Source organism: Platalea leucorodia, assembly GCF_965183815.1.
Source record: "Platalea leucorodia genome assembly, chromosome: Z".
NCBI classification, from domain to species: domain Eukaryota; kingdom Metazoa; phylum Chordata; class Aves; order Pelecaniformes; family Threskiornithidae; genus Platalea; species Platalea leucorodia.
Window position 1 is genome coordinate 55,911,690 of NC_138858.1, and position 24,087 is coordinate 55,935,776.

Genomic DNA, 24,087 nt, shown 5'->3' on the forward strand with positions numbered 1-24,087 from the left:
AGCCCCGCCGCCAGCCCCGCCGCCGCCGTCGCTGCGGCAGCGGGCGGAGCGGAGCGGGAGGCGGCGCCAGCGGCCGGCGGGGCCCAGAGTCACCGTGTCACGGCGCCCGGGAAGCCGCTGCCGCCGGATCCGCCCCCCGCAGGGCGAGCGAGGGAGGAGGAGGAGGGAGGCCGGCTCCTCGCCGCCTCTTGTATTTTTGGCCCCTTCCCGGCCCTGCCCCCGGCCCCTCTCCTCTCGCACCGGGGCTCCGCGTGTGCGGCGGCGGCGGCGGGGGGCCAGGCCGCAGCGGCGCCCGAGCAGCCCGCGGGAGCCCCGAGACGGGCCTGGGCCGCCGCCTCTGGACTAGGATGTCCCGACATGAAGGTGAGCAGCGCGGGGCGCCAGGCCGCGGCGGCGGGGGCGCGTCCCGGGACCCGGCCCGGCGTTAGGGCCTGGCGTGGCGCCCTCTCGGGCGGATCATCATGGCGCCGCCGCCGCCGGGAGGGGGGCCCGCGGAGCCGGCGGCGGAAGGAGGCCTCGGCGGCGGAGGGCGGCGGCCGGGCCCCGCTCTGCAGTGTCATGGGAGGGGAGGCGGCCGCGGCCGTTACGGCCCGGCTCCCCGCGCGGCCTGCGGCGGGCCCGACCGCCTCCCCCGCCGCCCCTCCGGGTGCCGAGCCGGGGCCTGCCGCCGCGCAGGGCCGGGAGCGGGCCGCCGCCGGCGGGCGCGGGCAGGGAGGCGGCGGGGGGGCCGTTCCGCCCCACGCCTCCCGCTCCTGAGGGAGGTGGGGCCCGGCCGGGCGGGCGTGCGGGGCGCCCCCGGCGGGCCCGGCCGGGGTGGGCGGCGGCGCGGGGCGGCCTGCCGACGTGTCGGTCGCCGCGGCGGGTCAGGCCGGGCACGGCGCCCCAGCGCCCCGGGGGGGCGGTGCGGCGGGGGCCGCGCCGGGAGGGCGGCCTGGCAGCCCGGGGAGCGGGCTTGGAGCGGGGCCCCCCCTGGCGCCGGGGGTCGCGTCCGGCGGGCGGGGCGAGGAGCCGGGCCCCGGCGCGGGGCGTGGGGGAAGAGGTGTGCGGGCAGCCTGCCCGGCCCTGCCGAGGGGTAGCTGGTGTGCTGGTAGCCCCGGGAGCTGCATGTGTTCCTCTGTTTTGTCTTGTGGCAGAGGAGACCAGTGCTGATGTAGTGGCGTGTTTAGCGGCGTTAAGAGAGGCCATCAGAGAAACGTGTTTTGTGTGTTTGCCCTGGTCCCGCTGTGTTTACCGCCGTGGGTGATTTCAGTGGATAGTTCAGAATTAGTCAGAAGGAGCAGGATGGAGAGACAGCTGGAAGCTAAGAAAGGAATTTCTACAGGAAGAAGATGGGAGTGTGAAACCAGGAGAGAAGGTGGCTTGGTTTTTCTATCCTTTCTTACCAGTGGGTAAGGTGCTTGGGCTAGTATTAAAATGCTCTGTAAAACACGGGTTTGTCACCTGAAAGGATAACTTTCTGCCATGTTAGGAACTTAATTCAGCACCTGTCTCCATTTGCTTTGTCTTATCTAATTTCTCATTTCTCTGTTTTATCTAATCTTAAAATGTTTTGGCAGAAACGTTATAGGAGAATTCAATATTTGTGGCTAATAATGCTGGCTTGGGCCTGGACAATGGTATATATGATGGATTTTTGGTGTGCCATCATAATGTTTTGCAGACTTCTTGTTTGTGCAAGTATGTGTGCTTCTGTATCAAAGAATTGTCTTCCCTGAATCTGCTAGCTTTTTTTTTTTTTTAAAGTTAAAATTTAGTAGGGGCACCAAATTCTTTCTGTCTCTCTTCCCCCCCTCCTCTTATAAAATACACATTTTCCCAAGAGGGTGGAGATGCTGGATTTATGATTAAAGATGCAGTTCCTAACAATAATGAATTAAATGAGCATTGATCACAAAGTTGTTGTTAGTGATGTTGTGGGATTATGCACTCTGTAAGATTGTGCTGTGATGCATGTATCCATGATACTGTCTTTAAAGGACAGTAGTAGAAGACAAGCTTTGCTAGCTTGAAGAGGTTAAAATTACAGAAGTGATATCATGTGTTGTTCTTCAGTGTTTTTCAGTGGTAAGTGTGTGGACTGTTGTAAAAGGTGGTGATGTTTGCTAAAAAGACATACCAGTCCTGGGGCAGCCTTTTTGTTAAGACAGAGAAAATTTGAAAGCAGGTTTCCTTGTAAGTATGTTTGTAATGGAGGCTATATCATAAATTTTTCTATTGTGTGTTAGGTTCTGTTTGTATCAGGGAAAATTACATTCCCTTGCTCAGATATTTATTGATATTTTTAGAAGGAGTGACTGTTAACAAAACCAGGCTTAATATTCTCTCTCTGAAGCAGATTCATCAGTGTGTGTTCTTTCTAGACATGCCTGGTTAGAAAAAATGGAAATGATTGTCTGTCTGTGCTGGTAAGTGAGTGTGAGTTTTTTGTCATTTCCTATTGTGGATGTAGACTCCCGAGGAGTGTGTGTGTGCACACACATTTGTGAGTGAAACCATGAGAACACCATGAGATTAAAAATGACATGTCACTGTATCCTTGTGATATATTTTTATTAAAAAATCTAGTCCGTCTCTTAATTTCTCTGTGATTCTCCTCTTACTTCACACTTCAAATGTTTTGTTTTAGTCAACTTCAGTTATAGAGTTAGAATAACTCATATTAATATGGGAAGCGTGCTTTTCGAACTTAATGGAAAAGAGGTTTGGAGACTTAATTTTGTTAGAAATATGGAAATCCTTAGACATGAAAGAAAAAAAGTAATTATTGTTTCAGATCTGTACGGTGTCATTCACAGCTGACAGTTTTTGATCCAATATGGATAGATTGGGAAGGGCTGTCTTGGAAGAATATGGTATAGGGAAAAAGCAAGCTTTAATCATGTTTAATAAGTGATATCTTTTCTGTGTGTTTCCTTTAAAATGATCCATCCTTAAAGTTACAAACAAAGTTTATGGATTGCTCCTGACAGAATCTGCATGCTGTACCAGTTTTATGACAGGAAAGGATGTCTCTGGAAGGGTAAATGCTGGAGAACTTGGAATTCCAAAGTCTTGGGACTTTACATAGGCCATGAATCATCTGATGGAGATTTAAGCTTACTTTCCATCGGGGTTTCTTGACTGTTTTCTTTGGGGTAATGATCCATAAAATACAATCAAGTGTGGTTTTGTTGTTGGTTGTTGTTGTTTTTTTTTTTTTTTTTTTTTAAAAAAAAGAGAGATTGTTATCCTTCAGAAAAAGTTTGACCACAGCCCGCCTTTTCACTGTGCTCTCTCATTTCACACATGAGCTCTGGGCTCACTTTTATCCTGAACTCGGGAAAATGGGCACAACTAGAACTTGAATTATTGTTGCTCTTTCTTGAAGTGTTCATTCAGTGTTTAAGAGACTTTGTTGGTAACTCTGTCAAGAGTAGCTGTTAGTGTTTATCCACCTCTTGCTATTGCTAGTCACTTTCAAAACCATTTGTGTTCTGTGATTTGGTGTTAAGAGACTAGCTATTCTCTGCCTTTGGTTTTCTAGAATGCAACATGAGGTCATACCCTGGTCTTGGATTTCATGTTGTTCCCTTCATAGGAGCGACACGCTGTGTTTCTCTGAGTTAGCCCCTCTGTTGAGGAGTATGTGGTGGTGTAATATTTGGCAGCCTACAAGGAGCAGGTAGGTAATTTTTTTTATACTCCAGAAAGTATACGAGAAGGTATTTTGCATATTACAAATTTTCTTTCTGTGGACATGCACCTGGCAATGATTCTGTCATACGGCAGTAGACACCACTCAGGACAGCAGAAAAATAGAGAATCACAACTTCCAGGAATATCATTAGAAGACCACTTTTTGCAACTTGTTTTGTGAAACTAGGTTGCTGCAGCATTACTGCTTGTACAAGGGCCTGGCTGCAGGTTCCCTACATCTGGCAGCTCCAGAGGGCTCACAGTGCCACACCACCAGTGCCACTTGGTTCTTGATGTCACACACTCAGCACCCCACTCCCAGCCCCAGTACCATACTTCGTTTTGTATTTTCACTAAGAGATGTATTCTTGAGGCTTCAGAGAGCTAGCAGCAATGCAAGTGGTGGTTGTTTTTGATGGTGCCCATTTGTCAGCATTTCTGATGAATCAGCAAAGTTCTGCAGTTAATCCTAGTCCCATGTGAAGTAAAGTTGTGAATGGATGGTGGTAACAAAGCTAGGAAGAGAGAGCAGTGACTGTCAGGACCACATAGAGCTTCCAAATGTTCTCTGCTGGCTTTAAGCTCCTTCTGTTTGAGGGAGCTGGAGTCTCAGTGCTCCTTTTTTGCGTGTGTATGTGTAAGTGTCTTGCATAGAGATCTTTAAATCAAGGGGTTATTTGTAATAGGAGGGTAAATAAGTACATCTTAAAAAGAAATACACAGAACTTGGTCTTTGAAATTAAAAAAATCCTAGAGTTAACACTTGTGTATGTACCAACCACTTGAAAACAGCTAATGTGAGGGCAATATTAGCTCCAGTCTTCTAGCTGTGCAATGAACAGATTGGGAGTCTGGGCTGATGACATTTTCTGTATGGTCATGATACAAAGCATAAATAAAAGTTTATCCATAACAAACTTTTTTGAAAACAGTAAAAGCAAGAGTGATTTCTGCCTGTCGTAATTATACAATAGCTGTGTCGTACTTGAGCTGCAGAAGGGTACTACGAATTTCTGTCAAGACAGGTAACACTCAGCAGTTGATATAGAATTGCCACTAAATGCAGAATGAATCTATTTTTGCATGTAAGGCTCTTCGGGTAACAAGACAGGATATTTTTCATACAAAGTACTCAAGACACTGTGTTGGTGAAGTACTGCATTTGATAATGAAACATGCATCTATGAGACCAGTTATAACTTGCTGTTTTCTGATGCATTTTAATACTTTGTTTGTGTCTTCTCCAAACATGGAATGTTGCTATTCCACAATACAGAATAATAACAAATTCTTTCATATATTGCTGCTACTTAGACCTGTTTTGTTGAAAATAAATGCAGGTCAAGTTGCACATGTAACATAAAACAATGAGTTTTATTGAATTTGCACTAATATTTGACTCTGACAAAGCATTTTCTAACTGTATATGTCAAAGTATTTCATACTGTTGTTAGTCTTACTCTGTGGTAGCATATTAATGCATATAATTACAGGTGTAGTGCAGCATGTGAAAACGAGTTAGTGTGATAATTTAACTAGTGAGAGATATGTTCAGGACACAAAATGTTAATGTTAAGCATAAATAGCTGCAAATGTGATTAGAAGTATTGGAACACAGTAATTTGCTTTATTATTAAACTTGTTTGCTTTCAGTAAGAGACTGAGTCATTTTATAATAAAAAGAGCTGGACACATCAGTGATATTTTAACTGGCAAGATACTGGTTTTGAGGAAGCTAGGTTTTCATTTTTAAAAAAGGCTTCTGGCTCTGATGGTTTAGGAAACATACTGTGTGTGAACCAGTATGCTGCTGTCCCTGCAGAGTCTGTGAACAAGGTCCTCCAAAAATATGTGTAAAGAGAGACCATTTTTTCCTCTCAGGTTTGTGATAAGAAGTAATGCCATGGATCAGATATTCTTTGGGAAACAGGAGAAAAAGATTAGATTTAAATGATCAACATTGAAAGGTTGATAGCCAGTATCTTAAGCAGAAAAACTGGAACAGAACTGTGATACTTCTAACGTTATTGCGTGGGGGTGAAGAGAGAAGACAATGGTGAAATAACTTTTACTTCTAAATGTTTCTTTCACCTAGTGGTGACTAGAAGGGGTTCGGGGGAAGTTTAGAGAGCCATGCAAGTTGCTTGAGCAGTACTGGCCAAATAAAATGCGTACACGTTAGATAAAAAGAAGAAAGCTTTTCAAATACTTTTGCATGTTTACATTACTGATAACATTTGAGGAAGAGTTGTGGGTGTCACCGTTCATAGTTGCGTCTTTATTGTTGTTACTTAAGTTACTGTTAAGAAATACAAAAACGGAATAGTGACTAATACAAAAAGCGTTACTACATTCAAGAAGCTGCTGGACACAGCAGCAGATTTGAAGAACAGCACAGTTGGGATGTGCCAGAATTTGGTTGCACAGACAGCACTAATTCAACCTTCTTTGAGTATCTGCATTGTGTAATTACACAGCTGTATATTATCTACTCCATACCACCCCTGCCTCCTTTAGGGTGCACAGGAGGGTTTTGTATATTAGATCACTGCTCTGTGTTTGGGAGTGTATAGCAAATGAGCAGGAAGTGGCATTACAGAAAGAAAGGGTGTTCAAGGTGTTGCCAGTGGAGTTTTGTTGTGGAAAGTTGGATTGACCCTCTTGTCCTCTACTGCAGAGTTCATGTGAACTGCTAGGCAAATCACTTTGGCAAGAATTCACAGGTGGCTGTTAATGTTTGTTCCTTATGTTATGAAGGCCTGATCTGGCTGTTAGCTGTTTGTTCCTTATGTTATGAAGGCCTGATCTGGGATTTTGGGATCTGAGCGTTCGCAACAGCAACTGTTGTAGCTGAGTGATAAGCTTTGGGGGAAAAAAAACAAAAACAAAAACCACAAAAAAAACCCCAAAACATTTAACTCTAGAAAATCAAGGGTTCTAGAAAAAATCTATCCTTTGGCATCTCAAATTGGACAACTGCATTCAGTGGACTTGCAGTTTTAATCTTTGTGCCTTGCTTTCCCTCTATTTCAAGAGAAAGAAAATGCTGCTTAGAAGTGCTGTTAAAGTTAATTCATTGATATTTGTGCTGCACTGAAATGCTATAGAGAAATGCTTGCAGGGAAAAGGCAGTGAGAAAATCCATAGTCAATGCAAATTTTTTGAAGTGTGTGATAAAAAAAGGCTCAGACTGACCAGTGATGATAAACAAATGGAGGCTTTTCTGTTTGTTTACTGAACACCATATGTCCTGGTGCACTGAGTGAGGTGGTATTTTTCTAGAAAGGAATATAATTGTGTTAGATTGCTTTTCCTATTGATTCTGATGATGGATTGATACTAGGATACATAATATTATAATATGAGCAAGGTTGTGAGTTTTCATGGGTTTTGTTCTTTGATCACTTGGGCTAAACCCTCCACACGCAATGCATTCTTCTGTCTACAGGATTTAGAATAGATGAGCAGATTTGGTAGCTGTGGTTTCTGAAAATGGAGTTATAATGGAGGGGAGATATACAAGCTTAACTATAGGCAGCAATGTTGCTCACCTGTACAGAAACAGCATTATAAGGCACTGTGAGCAGCTGGGGCTCATTGAGTTCAGAGAACTCAGAAAGAGTGCTGTTAGTGACTCAGGATACATGTGAGGGGGAATTACTACATGGATGGAAGTTGAAAAGGTGTTTACCTCAGAAAGGCTGATATGGAGAGGGAATCGAAAAGAAAGGCATCATCTGTGTAGGAGTCTGTAATCTCCCTTTCCAAATACAATAAGAAGGTATTTCATGAATTCAAGAGGGTGATTAAAACTGAAGTGCTTTTTCATACAGTATGTAATGAGATTGTGGAGAATTTTGTCACTAAAGGTTCTTGAGGCTACCTAGTATCCAGATTAAACAATTAAAGCTTTGGATTTTATCTTAAATTTTATACTCCAGGTCTCTTAACTATTTCAGATTCAAATGTGGCTGTCAAGTATCTCAAACCTTACGTCCCATTTGATTCCTACACCTTTGCCTGAAGCATCACCTGAACATCTGGTTTGAACTTACTCCTATTGTTTTTTGTACATATGGTCCTTATGGTTATCCACATTTTTATCTCTGTGTAGCAGAGATGTGGAGCATAGAGACAAGCTCATTAGTTTCACTGTTTTAGAAACCCAAGGTTTCAGTTTAGAGCTATTTAAAACGTTTTATTTGGCTTATTGACATTTACTAAGTTGGTAAGTGAGGTCTGTACCAAGTGAAAATTGTGAGGCATCATCATAGAAGTGTCTTCAGTTTTAATATTATTTTTATCACTCGCATAACTGCTGTTTGTCCATAGGTCTCAGAATTGTATTTCAAAGGTGTGTGCAGGTGATGGGTTCATTTCTGCCACTTGAAGTCATTGGTTCTAGTATGGAATTCATTTTTAAGTATGGAGAGAAGTCATTGGAGCTTCCAACATATTTGGAAATTCCTCCCTCCCCCCTTACCCCCCTCCCCCCGGGTTTGTTCCAAGAATGCAAGAATGTAGTTTGAATGAGTGTTAGGGGGAGGATGGATTTGTTTGATGGCATTTTTATCTTTTTTTAATGTTAAAATATTTAAATATCTTTTTTAGGCTTAGCCTATGATTTGCCTTTGTACAGAATTCCTCTTTTTTATTGCCCGTTTGTCACCCTGCAGTGAATTTCATGAGTGTGTGAATTCTTTCTACCATGATTGCTTTATTTGGAGCTTCTTGGAGACCTTCTCTAAAATTTGCCCTATTTTCAGTTGGACAGCTGGGTAAAACTTTTTTATTACAATTAAACAGGGAACCTGGACATAGGAGACTATGGCGTTTCTCCCATTTGCACGTGGGATATCAGGTAGAGATTTTATATCTTGCCAGAAGGCACTTGGGAAAGTCACCTAAAGATAGGAATTAGTGGTCTTGTGCTCCATTGCAGTGAGTTTGAGATGCATGTCCATTCTTCCAAATTTTTGACTCATTGGGACATTTCAGTGGCATACACTGTTTGCAGCTATCACTTCGTACAGTATTTTAAATTTGTTTTTAATTTCAGGATTCGTATAGAATTTCAGATTTTTATTGAAATGCTATTGATCCTGTTCCACATTTGATTTGGATCATCCCACTGTCATCACTGAGAAAATCCAGCTGAAAAAAGATGTTAATTTAAAAAAAAAAAATCAGGTTTTTGAAAATATATTGCAAAAATAAGATGAAGCAACAAAGTTTAAAAAAATCATAACTCCATTTTTTTTTCTTACCTCAGGTCAGATTTGGTCTTCCCCCATCACTTCTGCCACTTCCTGGTGCCAGATTCTTTTTGGGAGGCAATGTTTCTTGTCTTGACTGACAAGAGGTGCTGTCTCTGGTAGGATAAATTATCTTCTTTGCTTTCCTTCTTTTTGTCTTTGATCTCTTATCTTTCACCCTCTTATTTCCTTGTCATTGTTCTTCATTCCCTTTGCTGTGCTCTCCCTCTGCTGCTTTCCTCCTTAGAGTGCTCTAGGGTGGGATATTCAAAAACACTTGGGGAAGCTGTAGACCCGTGTTGGGTTCAAGTGCAGTAGAAGGTTAATGTCTACCTCTGTAAGCCTCTTTGAAAAGCAAAGCTCTAGTGTTTCTTGGTAGCACAACTGGCCTTCGCTTGTTTCTGAAAATGTTTAGGCAGTGGTTTCTCTGACCTGTTAGAGATGGATTTGTGTTTTGTTTTTGTTTGTTAGATGAGGTGGCTTTAGTAGTGAAAATTTTACTTACTAGTCTAGGTTATGACTGAATTCTTTAATTATTTGTTGAGGAGAGTCATTGTTTACAAAACTCTTCAGTAACCATTGATTCCTAGTGTAAATGGTATTTCAAGTCTGACTTCTGTTAGCTTATTGACTGTTAGCTTATTGATACTAAAGCAGCCAGTATTCTTGGCAGAAGGTGATTACTATTGGCCAGCTCTCTTAGAGCGTATTTACCCTAAAAAATTGAAAGGATGAGGTGAAGTCTTTAATTCATGTTAACTTCTACACTAACTGTTTATACATAATGTGACAGATAGGATAAAACAGTTTGAGACTATGAATATTCATATTAGGATTTTAATTTTAAACCAATTTCTAATCAAATTCTGCACCTGTACAGACCAACAGAGTTGCCCTCCAGATGCTTGGTAGTATGGCAGGAACTTCATGGCAGCTTCTGGAAGTAAACACCTGGGCATGTGTGTAGAACAACATTAGAATTACTTGGAGGCTGAATGGAGGCATCCTAGAGGTGGCTGGTTGGAGAGCAGTGCTGTGAGCTGTTGAACAGATGATACTCTTTGGCTTCCTATCTCAAGTATTGTAACTCCAGCAGCAATAGGTCATAGAAGATTTTCAAGGTCAGAAATGCCTTAGGATATAGTCATGCAAGGACTTCTTGTGTGATTGTCAGTAACTTCTGTCTTTACTTCCAAATAAATAATTCTGGTAAGAAACAATGTTCAGTTTTACTGGTAATACATTTTTTGCATAACTTATCAGTTTCTTGTGTGTATTAGCTATACGTACTTAGAAATCGGTGTTCACCTAGAATGAAACTGCTGGGAGTCTGACTATAAACCTTTGTTGGTTGGACTTTCTTTTGTGATAGTTAGAATGAAATTAGGTCTGAAGAAATCTGTGGTGTGGGCACAAAGGCTTGTCTGTGCTTAGGTTACCATCATCTCACTTTCACTTGAACAAAGCAAATGTTTGAATTATTGCAAATATTTGCTTATGCTTTCAGTATAGGCAGTAAGGATGAAATGTGCCTAACGCAAACAGTATTTAATATACAGGTATTATGTGTATATCAGTATGCAAGAGGAGGAGTGGATTGTCTCTGCAAGTGGAAAATCTCTGTAGTGAGAAGCACCTTGTGATTTACCGATGAAATACGGTCTGTGAGAGCAGCTTCACCAAGAATAATAGTGGTGGAACATAGGTCACGACTGGACAGACGTAGTTCTACCACTGCAGTTTCCAAAGTTTCTTCTGACTTTATCTCTCTACTTTCTGAAAGTAAATAAGACCACTAACTTCAGCACCTGAATTATTGTTAGTTTTATTTTTCACATGTCCAGAGTAGATTCTCTCCCTAAACCTAGCTGTGGAAAATGAGTTAAGATTGGGAAAGAGAGTTCAGGATGCCCTTGAAGAAAGGCACCTAAGCTTTGCAAAAGTAGACTGTAGAGAATGCAGAGCTTTCTGTGTCATGACTAAACTTTTTTCAATCTAGATGTGCGTAAGATAGCTCAGATGATCTTAATTTCATACCTGTACCCTGCTATCGTTTGTACTTTCTGATAAGATGAAAATGTCAGCAAGTGTAGTTTGATCTCTGAGTGTACAGATGGAAGTTGGTTGTTCTGCTGTAAACCATGACCAATTTTTTTTTATTGTTTAGACTTGTATTTGTTAATTATATTAAATAGATACCTTACAGATTTAAGAAGATTGAGTAGAAGCTGTGCAGAGTGTCTTGACTCAGAAGGAGGTCAGATACATTTTCCAGCTCTCTTCTCCCTTGGTTATCTTCAATTTTGGAAAACTGCAAAGGTGAATAAAGCTATTTGCCATCCTGAATGCAGAAAGAATGGATGCTATGATCTGCGAGTACCTTTTCCCAGGTTAATTTGGCATAAGGCCTGTGAATTGCCAGGCAGGATCTGACAGCATACCAAGTGTTCTTTATTCTTGAAGACTTTTGTGAGGAGCTGAGGAAACAGCTTGAGATTTTGCTATAGAAGAGTGACTTTATAAGTGAAGATTCCTCAGAATAATTGACTGTTAGTAGTCAAACCTGTAGTAGTAGAGGTTGCTATAGATTACATTCTTGTGTTATTCCAAACTGCTGTCTGAAGTTTATTTAGATGCAGAGGATCTGCAGGATGCAAATTCTCAAGCTTGACTGATGATGTCACATTAAAAAAAGAATATAAATGGAGGATTTTAATAGGTTTTTGGGTGGTTTTGTAGTCTGTTATGATATTATCCAGCTCTTAAGTATTGGAGCCAGTTAATGGCAGGTGTCATTCTCATTGTACCTCAAAGCTCAGTTAATATTTCGTTCCTGGAAGCATTAGGAATTCAAGGCAAGTGACCAGAAAGCTGAAGGAGTGGATTGTTGAGAATTACATGCCAGAATACAGTTATTTAGCCAAGAATAATGTACTTTGGGGTGATAATTGATTGAGGTGCAAGACTCCAGACTCTAGCTTTGAGGAATACCATCATGGTATTTTTTCAGAGCAAATATTTCACGTCAGCAGCTGATGAATACTGTTTGTAGTGCTTGCATTAAACTTCGTGTTGAGCTTCTTCCAAAGCTATTTTTCCTTTCTTCTAATGCCCTTACTCACAAATGAACACTTTTGAAGAAATATGACGTTACATTCAATGTCCCTAATCTGTAAGATGGCACTGCCTGCACACTCTTTCATAGTGCTAAGCATTTGGAGATTTTGGCAGTGTATGGCAATTGTAAAGGTCCATACTGTAGTTTCTTCCAGTTAATCCAGGAACCCTAGAGAAGCTGCTGGGACTCAGGAATGTCTCAGAAATGAGAAACTACAGAGGAAATACTTTGAATGATCTGATGAGCTGTATTCAAGACTAAGCAGACCCTAGGGGTAAAGAAGGCTAAAGAAGTTGTGTGTAAGTAATAAGGTTGTGAATCCTTTTGTTTTCCTCCTGGAACAATTGTAAGGAGTCTTCTAATTGTACACAAGAAAAATGGACTCACTATTGGCTGTACCATAGGCTCTAAGTTGCTGTATGTTGGTATGTTAGCTGTACTGAAAGATGTCTGCAAATCCAAAAAAAGTTTCACAACTCTACCTTCAAAATATATTTTATCTGGACAGTATTTCAGGTGCAGTGTCATAACTCTTTCTTCATGAAAAATTAATGTAGAATTGTAACCTTTGGGAAGGTAAGAGGTGCTGAATTGCTTCTGAGTTTCACTGCTCTGCTGAGAGGTGTATCAGTGAAGTAAGGTAGCTGCCAGTTCTAACATGCTGAAGAGTCTGGAAGGAAAGTAGTTAATGCTTACTGTTTCCTGTAGGAGCTGGTGTGTTTTAACTATCGATAGAGAGCTCGGAAAACCTGTTAAAATAACAGTTGGCTTAAAGTTGTACCAGGAATGTGGATGTCAGTTCTGCTGAATTGGCTGAAGGTCTCCCTTCATCCCTGCTCCCCAGTGATGGCATGTTGAAGACTGCCAAGGTAAATGCATTGAATTTCACGCTCATACCCAGCCTCAGTTATGGGTATCTGTAGACTAGAAAGCTGTGCAATTTGTGTGGTAAAACTGGTTGCGTGTTTGACATGCATTCCCAAATCAAACTTGAGAATCCAGCAGTGTGCAGTGAGGCAGTCTTATATTTATTTATGTGCTTATATCTTATATCTTATTTATGTGCTTATATCTTATATCTTATTTATGTGCTTATATCTTATATCTTATTTATGTGCTTAAAGAAGGTACTAACTACATAAGGTGCAAGTATGATGGTGAATGGTTTTGCTCACAAACATCTGAGAACTTGAGATAGCTCAGCAGTTCAGTGGGCGAAAACTACCTTTCTGTGTGGAATTCAAGCAGAGTCCAGTGGGAAATGGAGAACAGAGCTTATAAGTTAGTCTGAAAATGTAAAGAAGTTGTGGTTTTCAGTGTTAGGAATGCACTATGTCTCTGCTTCAAAGATGCAGAAATTGGGGGAAAACAGTGAAAATAACTCTGGTGTTTCCACCTTCCCCAGCTTCATTATCTAGGTTTTCTTCAGTAGTATCTTTCTATTATAGCACTCAATTTTTTTGTTTTTCTAATAGGCAGATCATTTAAAAATTTCTTTCAATGAAGATATATCAGATTTGTTTGTACAGTTGATTTTTCCCTTATCCTTAAAATACTGTTTTGTGCATTTTGTAACTGCAGTGTGACATCTGAGCCTACAGTAAGGAGTAGTGGGACCTAATGGGTTTTGATGCTTCCTCTCCTTTTTTTCTTAAATTATGAAGTGAGGTATATTTTGTCTGTTTTGATAAAATGCTGTATTATTAGGCACCTGCTTTATTCTTGTAGTTCAGCAAATAACGAAAAACATCTCCAGAGTTTTCTGTCTGTTATTTTCATTGAGAAAAATGTCTTTTTTGTGAAAGCTCAATTTCCAAATTTTTAGAACTCTGGGAAGTAGTTGTCATTCAATTGTTAAATTAGGTTCCTGTAGTAAAGTATTATCCTGCAACTGTAAGTTTCAGACTGTTTTCATCTGGCTGTTGATCCTTTGTGCAAATGCAGTTTTCCAAATGTTTTTGACATTGTTTGATTCTGAATGTCTTGTTCTAGAGCAAGGCTGAATGACTCTGACTGTCTCCTATTCGGAGTAAGGATGAGGGGCTGCAGAAGGCTTTTGTCTGAATCAAGGTGATGAGAATTGTGGTACCTGTCTGACTCTTGTGTAAGTCAGAGTGCTTGGCAATTTGCTTCATTAAAATTTAACATGAGGATTTGAGAGATCTGAGTTTTGGCAGGATAGAATAAAAGTCTCATTTTTTGGTCTTTATTCTGCTTTTTAGTTTTTCTACCTGCAACAAAAGAGTTACATTGAAACCACAGTGATCGTTTTGTTCAGAGTTGTTGTTTCCCCTTCCAGTTGAAAATAGGTGCTCTAAATACTGACCTTAATGTATCTTCAGTTTCTATACAGATAAGAATAGAGATTGTTTTTTCTCTTTGAAATTGTAGGTGGCTGCTTTCAGTTCAAGGAATAAAAATGAACTCTCCCTTCCTGTCCTTAAATTTCTTAATATGATTGGGATTTTATGGCAAAATAATAGTCAACCTGATGAACTTGTTTCATGTTTTCTACAGTAAATTGATCCCTTGTTATCTGGTTTGACAGACTTACAATTTTTTTTTTTCATACTTGTCCCAAGTGATGCTTTCCTTTTTAGTGTATTGGATTAAAAATCCAATTGTGTAGTGTTTTTCCTGAGAATCAGGTTTACTTTGAGGACAGGTTTGAACAGAAATATTTTTTTAAAGTAGTTTTTCTTAAATAAAAAAAGTCTTGTTTAAGAGATTGAGCTAATTATAGTAAAAAGACTAAGTACTGAAGATTCGTGAACTGTGATCTGTAAATCAGTGATGGCTTTTAGTGTTTAGTGATAGATTGAAAGCTATTTAGGAAGATGATCAGACTCCTTATTTTCAAATAGTTAGGGTAGTTAGTAAATTATTCTGTAAAGTAAGTTGGATATATGTGTAAAGGATGGATGGGACTGTCGGGGAAGTGTTCAGAAGGTAGTATTCTGATAATCTTTGGTTCTTTATGTATATGTGTTGTAAGAGGAGAAGAAAAAAGAAGGTGCAAGTAATAAAGCTAAGTTAAACTCTTCCTAATGAGAGGAAGAAAGAGAAAGGTAGGCATTTGGTATGGCTGGCAAACGGCTGGATTGCCAATCCAGGGAACGTATGAGCAATTAGCAAAGAAGTGTGTGCCGTGGAGGACTGGAAAGAAGGGGAGAGAGGAATGGAACAAAGTCAGAAGTAGGCATGAAACCTTTTTTGCTTCAGATTATTGCATTTCCCACAGCACTTTCCTGGTGTAGCTTTCACATCATAAGCAATTGTAGTTTCTGCAGGCATGTTATCAGCCTGAGAAGCTGTTCTCTCACAAAGAGTGGGAGTAAAAGTGGTTGCCAAGGCAGTCTGTTTATGTTCATAGTAAGAAAAATGCCTGAGAAAGCCCAGGGTAGAACATTGCTACTACTTAAATGAATATACTGTAGGTTTTTAAACTCCTGTTGCCATTTTTTAAAATAAATTTATGTTATCGTTCTGTCTTGTCTTCAGAGAAATTAAATTATTTTTACAAGTTCCTAGACCTCTTGTGGTATTAAGGAAAGATAAATTCCTTTTATGACATTGTGGTGCTGTTCAAATGGTGATTTTGAAGGTAGGCTGCAAGTTCAAAAGTATTCTTGTGCTCCTGTCTGTAAACTTAGTTGGGTGATAGGGAAGAATCTAGATACGGCTGCCTGCTGTGTATCAGACATTGCTGCTTTCTTTAGTGAAGAGGAGAACCACTTGTTCTTCTTTTCCTCCCTCTTCCAGCTGCTTTCTGAATGTATTTTACTGACATGAAAAGCCTGTGTATTTCCAGACCACCTTGTACAAGTCTTTAAGTCTCGGCTGTTGTGAGACATGTTGTAATCACGAGGCGTTACTGCGAGAGCTGGAACACTTGCTGCATGAAAACTTTTTTTGTCTTTCACTTCTAGCTCTGTGGTTGCCCAGACAGTGTTCCCTGCTTCCTGCATTGCTACCTGTGCTAAATCTTACCTCTTCTCTGTGCTTCAGGGGAGAAAAGCTTGCCACGTTTGCCTGTTTGAGGAATGTTTAAGTATAAGAGGGTCAGGAGTGAGTCTGATAGTGCAAAAGGAAGTAAAGCTGAGGGTGTATTCCAGACACCAGAGCTATGCGTAGGGTGTAAATAGAGATTTAATTTCTGCTCAGCTTTTTGCAAAGGTAAGAATTTACAAGGAAAATTGATGCATTTTGCCTCTGCCAGGTGTGTTGAGTATTGATGTTTTTCTCTTACCTGCCTCAAACAATGGCTCATAGAAAAAGCGGTCAAGACTATCGAGTCTTCAAACACTTCAACTTCTCTGCTCAGTTGAGCCATACTGCCTAGTTCTCTCCTGTGCCTGATTGGACGCGTGTTTTTCTCTCCTTTTTTGTTTTTCCCTTTTTTTGTCACTCTTCTTAAATAACACTCTAAACCAAAACATGTGAAGGTTTATTTTCTCAGAAGTCTGCCTCGTAATTCTTGCAGGGCTCAACAGAGAAGTACCAGTTCTTCTGTTTAATTTCTTGTTAGGGTTTTCTCAGTGTTTATTCATGGTTTACTCCCCCCAGCCCAATTCTCTTTCAGTTGGTGTTTGTCTGAGCTGTATATTTCTGTTGGCTCTTTAGTCCTGAAAGAAACTCAGGAACCTGGTCCTGTCTTATTAAATGAGAAACTTTGCCATTGATTTTACTAGATACAGGATTTAGCCCAGTGCTGTTACTGTTGCTTTCTTGCCCTGGCACTGTTTACAGCTTCCTCAGTTTAAGTATTTTTCTGTTAATAGAATTCACATGCTGTTTGCCATTTTCCAGATTAACAGAGTTGTTAAATAAGATCATGTCTGGTGCCAGTTCCCTTTGCTGCCACATTACAAACTTTCTGCTCTCTGATAAATGTGTTGCAATTTGCTTAATTTTAATGTGTTTACAGTACGTTAGCAGGCTTGCATGTTTTGATGGTCAAATTAAATTACGTGAGACATGTGAGACAGAGTATCAGATTTTAAATTAGAAATCCAAATCTGCTTGATCAAAAATCCTTGCAATGTACACTGTTTCTAGTTCTGTTTTAAAAGTCTTAAACATGTCTGGCAAAACCTTTCACTGTGGATCAGTTCTCATGACAGGTTAAGAATTCTGCTGGTTTCTAAATGTTTAGATTTGTTAAATGTAATACTCTATACAGAGAAGATACTTGACATTTTTTTGTTAAAAATATCAGAAGTCTGAGTGAAAACATCTTTGTCCTGTAGGAGACCAGGACTTAAAACTGTAACCTAGTTTTCTCTGTCTGAATTTAAGGAAGAATTAGTGGAGAGTCTGATCAGGATATGAAGCCTAGAAAACATTATTTAGATTGTCAGTAACTATGTAATATGCTTTTTTTTTTTTTTTTTGGCTAATATCTGGAGAAAGTGGTTTGTTTCTGTTTTGTGGTGTTGCGGTACCTTGCAAGAGTAATAAAACTGAAAATAGAAGGCATAGCAAATATTATTCTAGGAGGTTTCAAACATAATAGCACTCCTTCAGTAAAGGTGGACTCCACATTTATATTTTGCTAAACAAAATTCCTTACATAGAAACAGGGTGGGCTAGTTAAAAAATATGTTTTGAGAATTGGTCTGCTGTAGCTGCTTTCTTGTATTATCTGAAGGAGTTTCCCAGGACTCCTATGAACTTGTTAAAATCCTTTTTTCATTCATGCTTGCTTTCTGTGTTTTGGCACAGGGATGTGCATTTTTTTTGTTTGTCTGTCTTCTCTTCAGTGTAGATGTTTGTCCTCTATTAAGGAGGATGGGAAGGTATTCCACCTAGCTTGTCAGGAAAGTAGGTTTTTTTGCAGCGTAGGCTGTATAGTGATTCTTGGTAAAATGATGTCTAGATAGTAAGTCCAGAGTTTTCAGCAGCCTCCAGAGCAGTTTCTGGTTTGTGTGTGGTGTCCCAGCAGTAGATTTAAAGAGACGAAACAATCTGCAGGTTTGTATGTAAAATGCTTACAAAGAAAGTAATTGCTCTTCTTATTGTGTAGAGAGAATGTATGTTTAATATTGACAAGAACCGATTGAGGTTGTGTGTGTGTGTGCTTGTACAGAACCTATTTTGGCCTATTTCAGGTCAGAATAAATGAGCAATATTTAAACGTCATCTTACAGAAGTATTTGTATAGTATCTCTTCTTTCAGTGATTTGGTACTTGGGCAAATGAACTTCACAACGATTTTTGAACAGTGATCAATAAACTCATATTGATGTTTTATTGTTTGGGTGGAATTTTTTTGGAAAAGGTGATATTTAAAAGGAAGTTGCATGCACAGGGTTTACTAGTTTGCTGTTATGTCATCCATCTGGGGTTGTAAGAAAACAACTTCCCTCTTTCAGCCAGTTTCAGCTAAGGTGGTAGTGAAACCACCAGTGTTTCTGAGATCTATTTTTAAAAATTAAAATGTTCAATTGTGTTTATATTTGCATTGATGGTGGCAAAGTTGTTCTTGGTCCTGCTGTATAAATGTCGTTGGTGTCATGGGATGACATCTGCTGGGCAGTATGATCGGTACATATGAGATACATAGAACCTGCCTATGAGAGTAGTAAATCCTAAAGTAAGACTAATTAGGAATTTTTTTATTAAGATGCTGAAGAATTACAAATACTGTGTTAGCATTTCGGTATGTTTTTTGAAGGAGTAAAAACAACCTTACTTGCTATGTTTAGATATTGTGGCCTTACTCTTAAAGTTGCATCTGGAGAAGAGATGTTGAGTGACTTTTTCAGTATTCAATGAATTTTTGATTGTATTTTAGGGAAATATAAATGGTTGTAATGGTCGTCTTGTTCTTTGGCTGATTTTAGTACTGTATTAAAATAACTTGTGAAATCAAATAGAAATGGATGGACTGACTTATAAAGGTTAAAAATTCAAGTTAGGAAGCAGTGAAATGAAGCTAACTAGCACAATTTTATTTCGTCCCTTACACATAGGCCTTAAGATAATGAGTTTAATTACCTGGCCAGATACTAGTTTGTGTCTGGGACACTCCTCCCTGACTGCCTCAGTGCACAGGATGGACTGCTCTAAGGATGAAATAGAGAGAGGTGTTCTGTTGCACATCTGAAACAGATATGAGGCAGTCAGCTGTGTGAAGTTCTTGTTGTGGTGTCAGAATTGGAAGGCATGACGAATGAATGAATCGGGTAATTCCAGAGAGAAAAGGACAGATTCATGGGAAAAGCAGGTGGCTGTTGCTGTGGGGAGCTCTCCCTCTCTCCCCCCATCCCTGCGTGATTCCCGCGTAGTGTTGGGCATGTTTTGCAGTGCTTACTAATCACTTGTTCCTGATGCCATAGATGACCGAAACCATCCGGTGTATAACTTCCACGACTTGGGATGCAAAAGCAAAAATGGAAAAACTTGTTTTGGTAGCAGGTTGACTGAGGCTCATGTGTTAGGACCAAGGCTGAAACTTGCTGGGCCAGCTGTACTGCTTGATTCTTTCTTTTTAGACCACCTCTAGAGAAGTACTACACACTGTGCAAGTGGGTCCATGAAACTTACTGACGACAAGGAAATGACAAGATTTGGGAGTCTGTTTCTACTCCAGACTCTGGAGAGGAAGGAGGAGTGCTGTTCAGAAAACAAAAGTGGTTTTTGCCCTTCTGGTCTAACGTAGGCCTGATTCCTTCCTTTTCCTCCCCCCTTTCTTTCCAGTTCTAAGTCAGCATCATCTCTGCCTGCAGCTTTAATCCTACTAGTTCTTTCTGCAGACATCCTAGTCTGATTGCTGCTTCTTCCACTCTGCTGTAGGAAGATAACTGCATGTTCAGCCATGTTGCACACAGGAGGGGATGGAGCGTTTTTAGTTACTTCAAGGGGTGTGATGTGTGAATTTTCTGTTCAGCACTTGGAGCTGCAAGGGTGATGGAGTATGCTCTGTTTTAGGTATCCTTGATGTTTGTTTTCACTATCTGCTTTAGTAAACACATGAGAAAAAAAAAAGTTTTATGGTTTGGCTGAAATTTTGGTGAAATTTTCATAGAAACAACAGAATTTTCTGCTCCTAGAAATTAACTTCTCAAATTAGGCAGTAGTCTGCAGTAAGAGATGAGGCTATTAAACATTTGGCATTTCTTTTTGAATGTTATTAAATGGCATATATTTTCCTGTCTTTGGTCTTGGAAGCAACTGAACCACTTAAGTAGAATGTTTTGCTTTAAGGCCTGGCGTTGCTGCTACAGCTGAGATCGTTGATGTCAAGAAAATTTATTTAAAAACAAAACAAAAAACCCAACACAAAAAAAAAAAAAACCAAAACACCCCCAAAACACCCAACCCACTGAAAGAACATCTTACACTGAAATGTGTCAGATGCATATTAAAAGTAGTGGTACTTATGATCTTCAGAATATAAAAATAAAACACAGTACACAGGTTGCAATCCTTTGTACCACAAAAGAGGCAACATGACTTTTAACTTTTCACTTATATGCTTAAGTTACAGTTCTAGAAAAGTAGAAACCTTAGTTTGTCCAGTCCTCTTGAAATTCAGTGGTACTCTTGCATGTAATTCTGTCAGTCTTTGAGAAGCGTGAACTCCTTTAGTAGTTCAGGTGAACAGACTAATTTTGTATTTATGTCGGACATTAAAGAAATTCAGTGGTCCTCAGTCTGATCACTGATAAATTAAAAACAGTACCTGAATTACAGGCTGGAAGGTTGTTTTTTGGACTATTTGGCTGCTGACAGGGAATGTTAAATGGTGAAACTATCCATGAACCTAATGTCTTCCTAAGTGTTGTTAGAACAAAGGAGTTTAATTCTCAGGGATAGCACAAGCTCTCAGGCACTAAATGTTGCTGTCTTCACTGTTTGAATACTTCAGATGCAGGCTTCATATGTGTGTTAAATGTTTTCTAGTGATTAGTGGATGGCATTTTCTCTGAAATTTCTAAAAATTAAATGATACATTTGAAGTATTGATGAAGCTTAGCATATCACATTGTTTGAGGCAGGAACATATTCCAGTGTCTCTATATAGCTTATCTTTGACCCTGTGTTCTTCATAAGGAGGAAAAAAAAAAAAAAAAAAAAAAAAAAAAAACACACACAAAAACAAAAAACACACAAACCTGCTGAGTTCTCCAGTTTCTCAGGTCATTTTTATCTGGGCTAGATTATTGGGCTTTTACTATTAATTTCAGAATAATAATTCTGATTGCCGTAGTATCTGAGGAGGCCAAGTGGGGAAAAAAAACCTTTGCTCTGTTACAGACGGGCATCTATCCAAGGCAGTAGTGGCTTGGGACATTCAGGACACTAATTGATGTTACACCTTAGCTTTGCTTGTAATTGTAAAAACGAATTAATCCTGATGTATGTAGTATTTGAACCACATGTCTGTCCAGCGTTGTTCTCTCCATTATGAAATCAGATTATGTGCTCCCTTTGGTCTCTCTGTTAAACCCAGGGGAAGTTGCTTTCATTTTCATTAATTCCTAGCAAAAACAATTCTATGTCATAAGAGGAAATTATATTTGGCTATCAGGATCAAACTATGAAAGGTGTTGGGGAGGGGGTTTGTTTTGGGTTGGATGGTTTGTTGGGGTTTTTTTGTTTGTTTTTGTTTGGTTTTTGTTGGGTTTTTTGTTTGGTTGGTTTTTTAAAAAAAACATGACTATTCAGCATGCTACATATAAAATGCTTGTGTGATAGTATCTTCCCTGAAGTCATTGGCCTGGATTAGGTGAAGATGTGGGATGACTTGACATAAGAGTAGTAAGAATTTTGTATTGAAGGGGTAAAACATATTTTATTAATGGGACTGTTAGGTATCTCCTGATCCATTTCACTCAAAATGTGAAGTTGGAAAGACTGAGACTGTTGATATTGCAAGCGAATACTGCTGGAGAAACTTTTAGAACTTGAAGTTTGATAATTAAATGTAAAGTGAACCAAAACTCCTTAGGCTTTTAGCACAATGCTACCCTCTAGTGGAACAGTGTTGCATTAAAAAAACCCAACATTCTTTGTCAGTGAGCAGCAAGGTTTTAATTAGACGTGATATATGTTATGCAGTATACATGGGTACTTGTCTAGCAATAACAAAGTCAAAGAAAATTTGAGGAAGGGACCTCTATCATCTATGGTAATGAACATGTAATCTGTAACTAATGGATATTTCTTACTCTGATCATTCCAATTGTTGCTTTGCAAAAGGTGAATTAGAAGTTCTTGCTGAATAGTAATTCATTCAGGGTTAATACGATTTCATTCAAAGATTCTTTTAAAAGTCAGTAGTGTTTTGTGCAAGTCAGAAATGTATGCTGATTATCTAAACACTTGTCACGCATTGTTCAGGCTATTCTTTTGGTTGGTTGATTGCTTTTGTTCTGTGCTTCAAAGGGAACCCCTCCAGACCATGTTTTCTTCTCAAAACCTGTGATTTAAATGGATGCATCCAGTTTAATCTGACATTATTGAATCTATAACATAGCTGCTGTATTTGCAAATGTAAGGTAAATGTGGGGAAATGTTGGATAGGCATCTGGTGAAAGACATGCTTTGCTGACTGGAATGTGTTATCTTTGAGTGTCTGGGGCTTGTGCTGGGAAGAGAAATGAACTTTTGGAATTTCAGTTGATGTAAAGATTAAAGTTGAGAAAAAATTAAAAACAAAATCAAAGCTTTGATAAGGAAATAATTGTTTACCGTAGTAGAAAGAATAGGGTGGGAGGAGATTATTTGCCTGGGTATTTCAGTTTCCAGATCCCAGGTTGGATAGATGGGTGAGGTTTTGGCAGCCAAGTAATAGGCTTGAAGGACAGGAAAAACTGTAACGGACCTGACTTTGGTGAGACTGTTGTAAAAAGGGAAGAATAAGTGATGTATCCTCTGGAAAAGAAGTTCTACTGGATTCAGGGGAGATCTGGGGATTTAAGCATGGGTTAGCTCCCAAACTGAAGCTTTTAATTTAATTATCATTTTGCCTTTTGTGGTTTTCATTCTCTGCTACACAAAAGGATATAAAAGTAACATGATGCATCCCCTGCTGTCAGCCTTGAAGGGGAGGATGTGGTAGTTGTGGCAAAATATTAACCTTGAGAGATGTAGAAAGCATGCTGTCTCTATAACTTTGTTATTCTCTTGGTCTGACTTCACCAGCTGTAGGGATGTGTTGTACTAATGTTAGTTTTTCTCTTCGAATCAGATGGTAGACTTCTGATAATCGATCATGAGAAGCAAAATTCGTCTGTTGTTTGACAACCTTGTTGTACGTTTCCACTGGAAGTGTTCTTAAGTTTTAAATATAAACATTATAATGTGATTTATGTTTATGGCTGAATTTCTCCAAAGCTGATATCACAAAGTGTATGGGGCTTGCAGTTTGGAATGATATGGAGAAGTATTGGCACGAGGAAGATGTGTAATGAAAACTCCTTAAACATGTCTGTCTTCAAGTAGGTACAATCTAGATATTTGAGAGAACGTGTGACAAGAGGAGTTTGGCAGTTGCAAAGAGGCTTACATAGACACTAACTCAACTGTTTCGAGCTTAAAGGAAAAAAGTGGGGAAGATACGACTTATTGGAGAACCGTGGCTGCTCATTTCAGTGTGATGTCTAACTTGCTTATCAACCGTTTTCTAGAAAGTTTAGTAGGCAGCAAAGACTTGCCATGCTGCCAATAACTGATAAGTGTTTTGTGTATAGCGTGCATTTTTGGGGAGATATGGATGCTGCAGAGGTAAAATTTTGTAGATCTCTATATGGAAAAAAAATCAAACAAACCAACTGAAGCAATGAAGTTCATTCTGTAGAGTTAACAAGCAGGTGTTCTCAGAAGTTAGGTTGCCCTCAGTGTCCAAATCATCAAAGATTGTTACAGATCCTTCAAAGTTTATGGATGAAACTTCAGAGAAAAGCATGTCAAGTGAGAAAGATTTAAAAAAACAAAACAAAAAAACCTTTGAAGATGGTAACAAGGCCATCCTCAAAATGTGTTTTTTTGAGGCTATTAACAAAGATTCTTGAAATATTTTCTTCTAATACA

General features: G+C 39.7%; 1 protein-coding gene across 5 annotated transcripts in view; it reads left to right on the forward strand.

Annotated features, from left to right (window-relative positions):
• The first annotated feature begins 212 nt into the window (after positions 1–212).
• The window catches only part of LOC309603041 (E3 ubiquitin-protein ligase KCMF1), a 55,768-nt gene continuing 31,893 nt past the window's right edge, over positions 213–24,087 (forward strand). Inside the window, exons 1-2 of one of the 5 annotated variants that reach the window (XM_082337385.1) lie at positions 280–363; positions 3,524–3,661. Coding sequence is in view for 3 of the 5 variants with exons in the window: in XM_082337382.1 (XP_082193508.1) it covers positions 1,282–1,354 (73 nt within the window). In the remaining 2 variants the exon portion in view is untranslated. Of the gene's footprint in view, positions 364–1,057; positions 1,355–3,523; positions 3,662–8,947; positions 9,050–24,087 lie in introns of those variants that run through there. The other 4 variants (XM_082337386.1, XM_082337384.1, XM_082337382.1 and 1 more) reach the window with 4 other exon arrangements.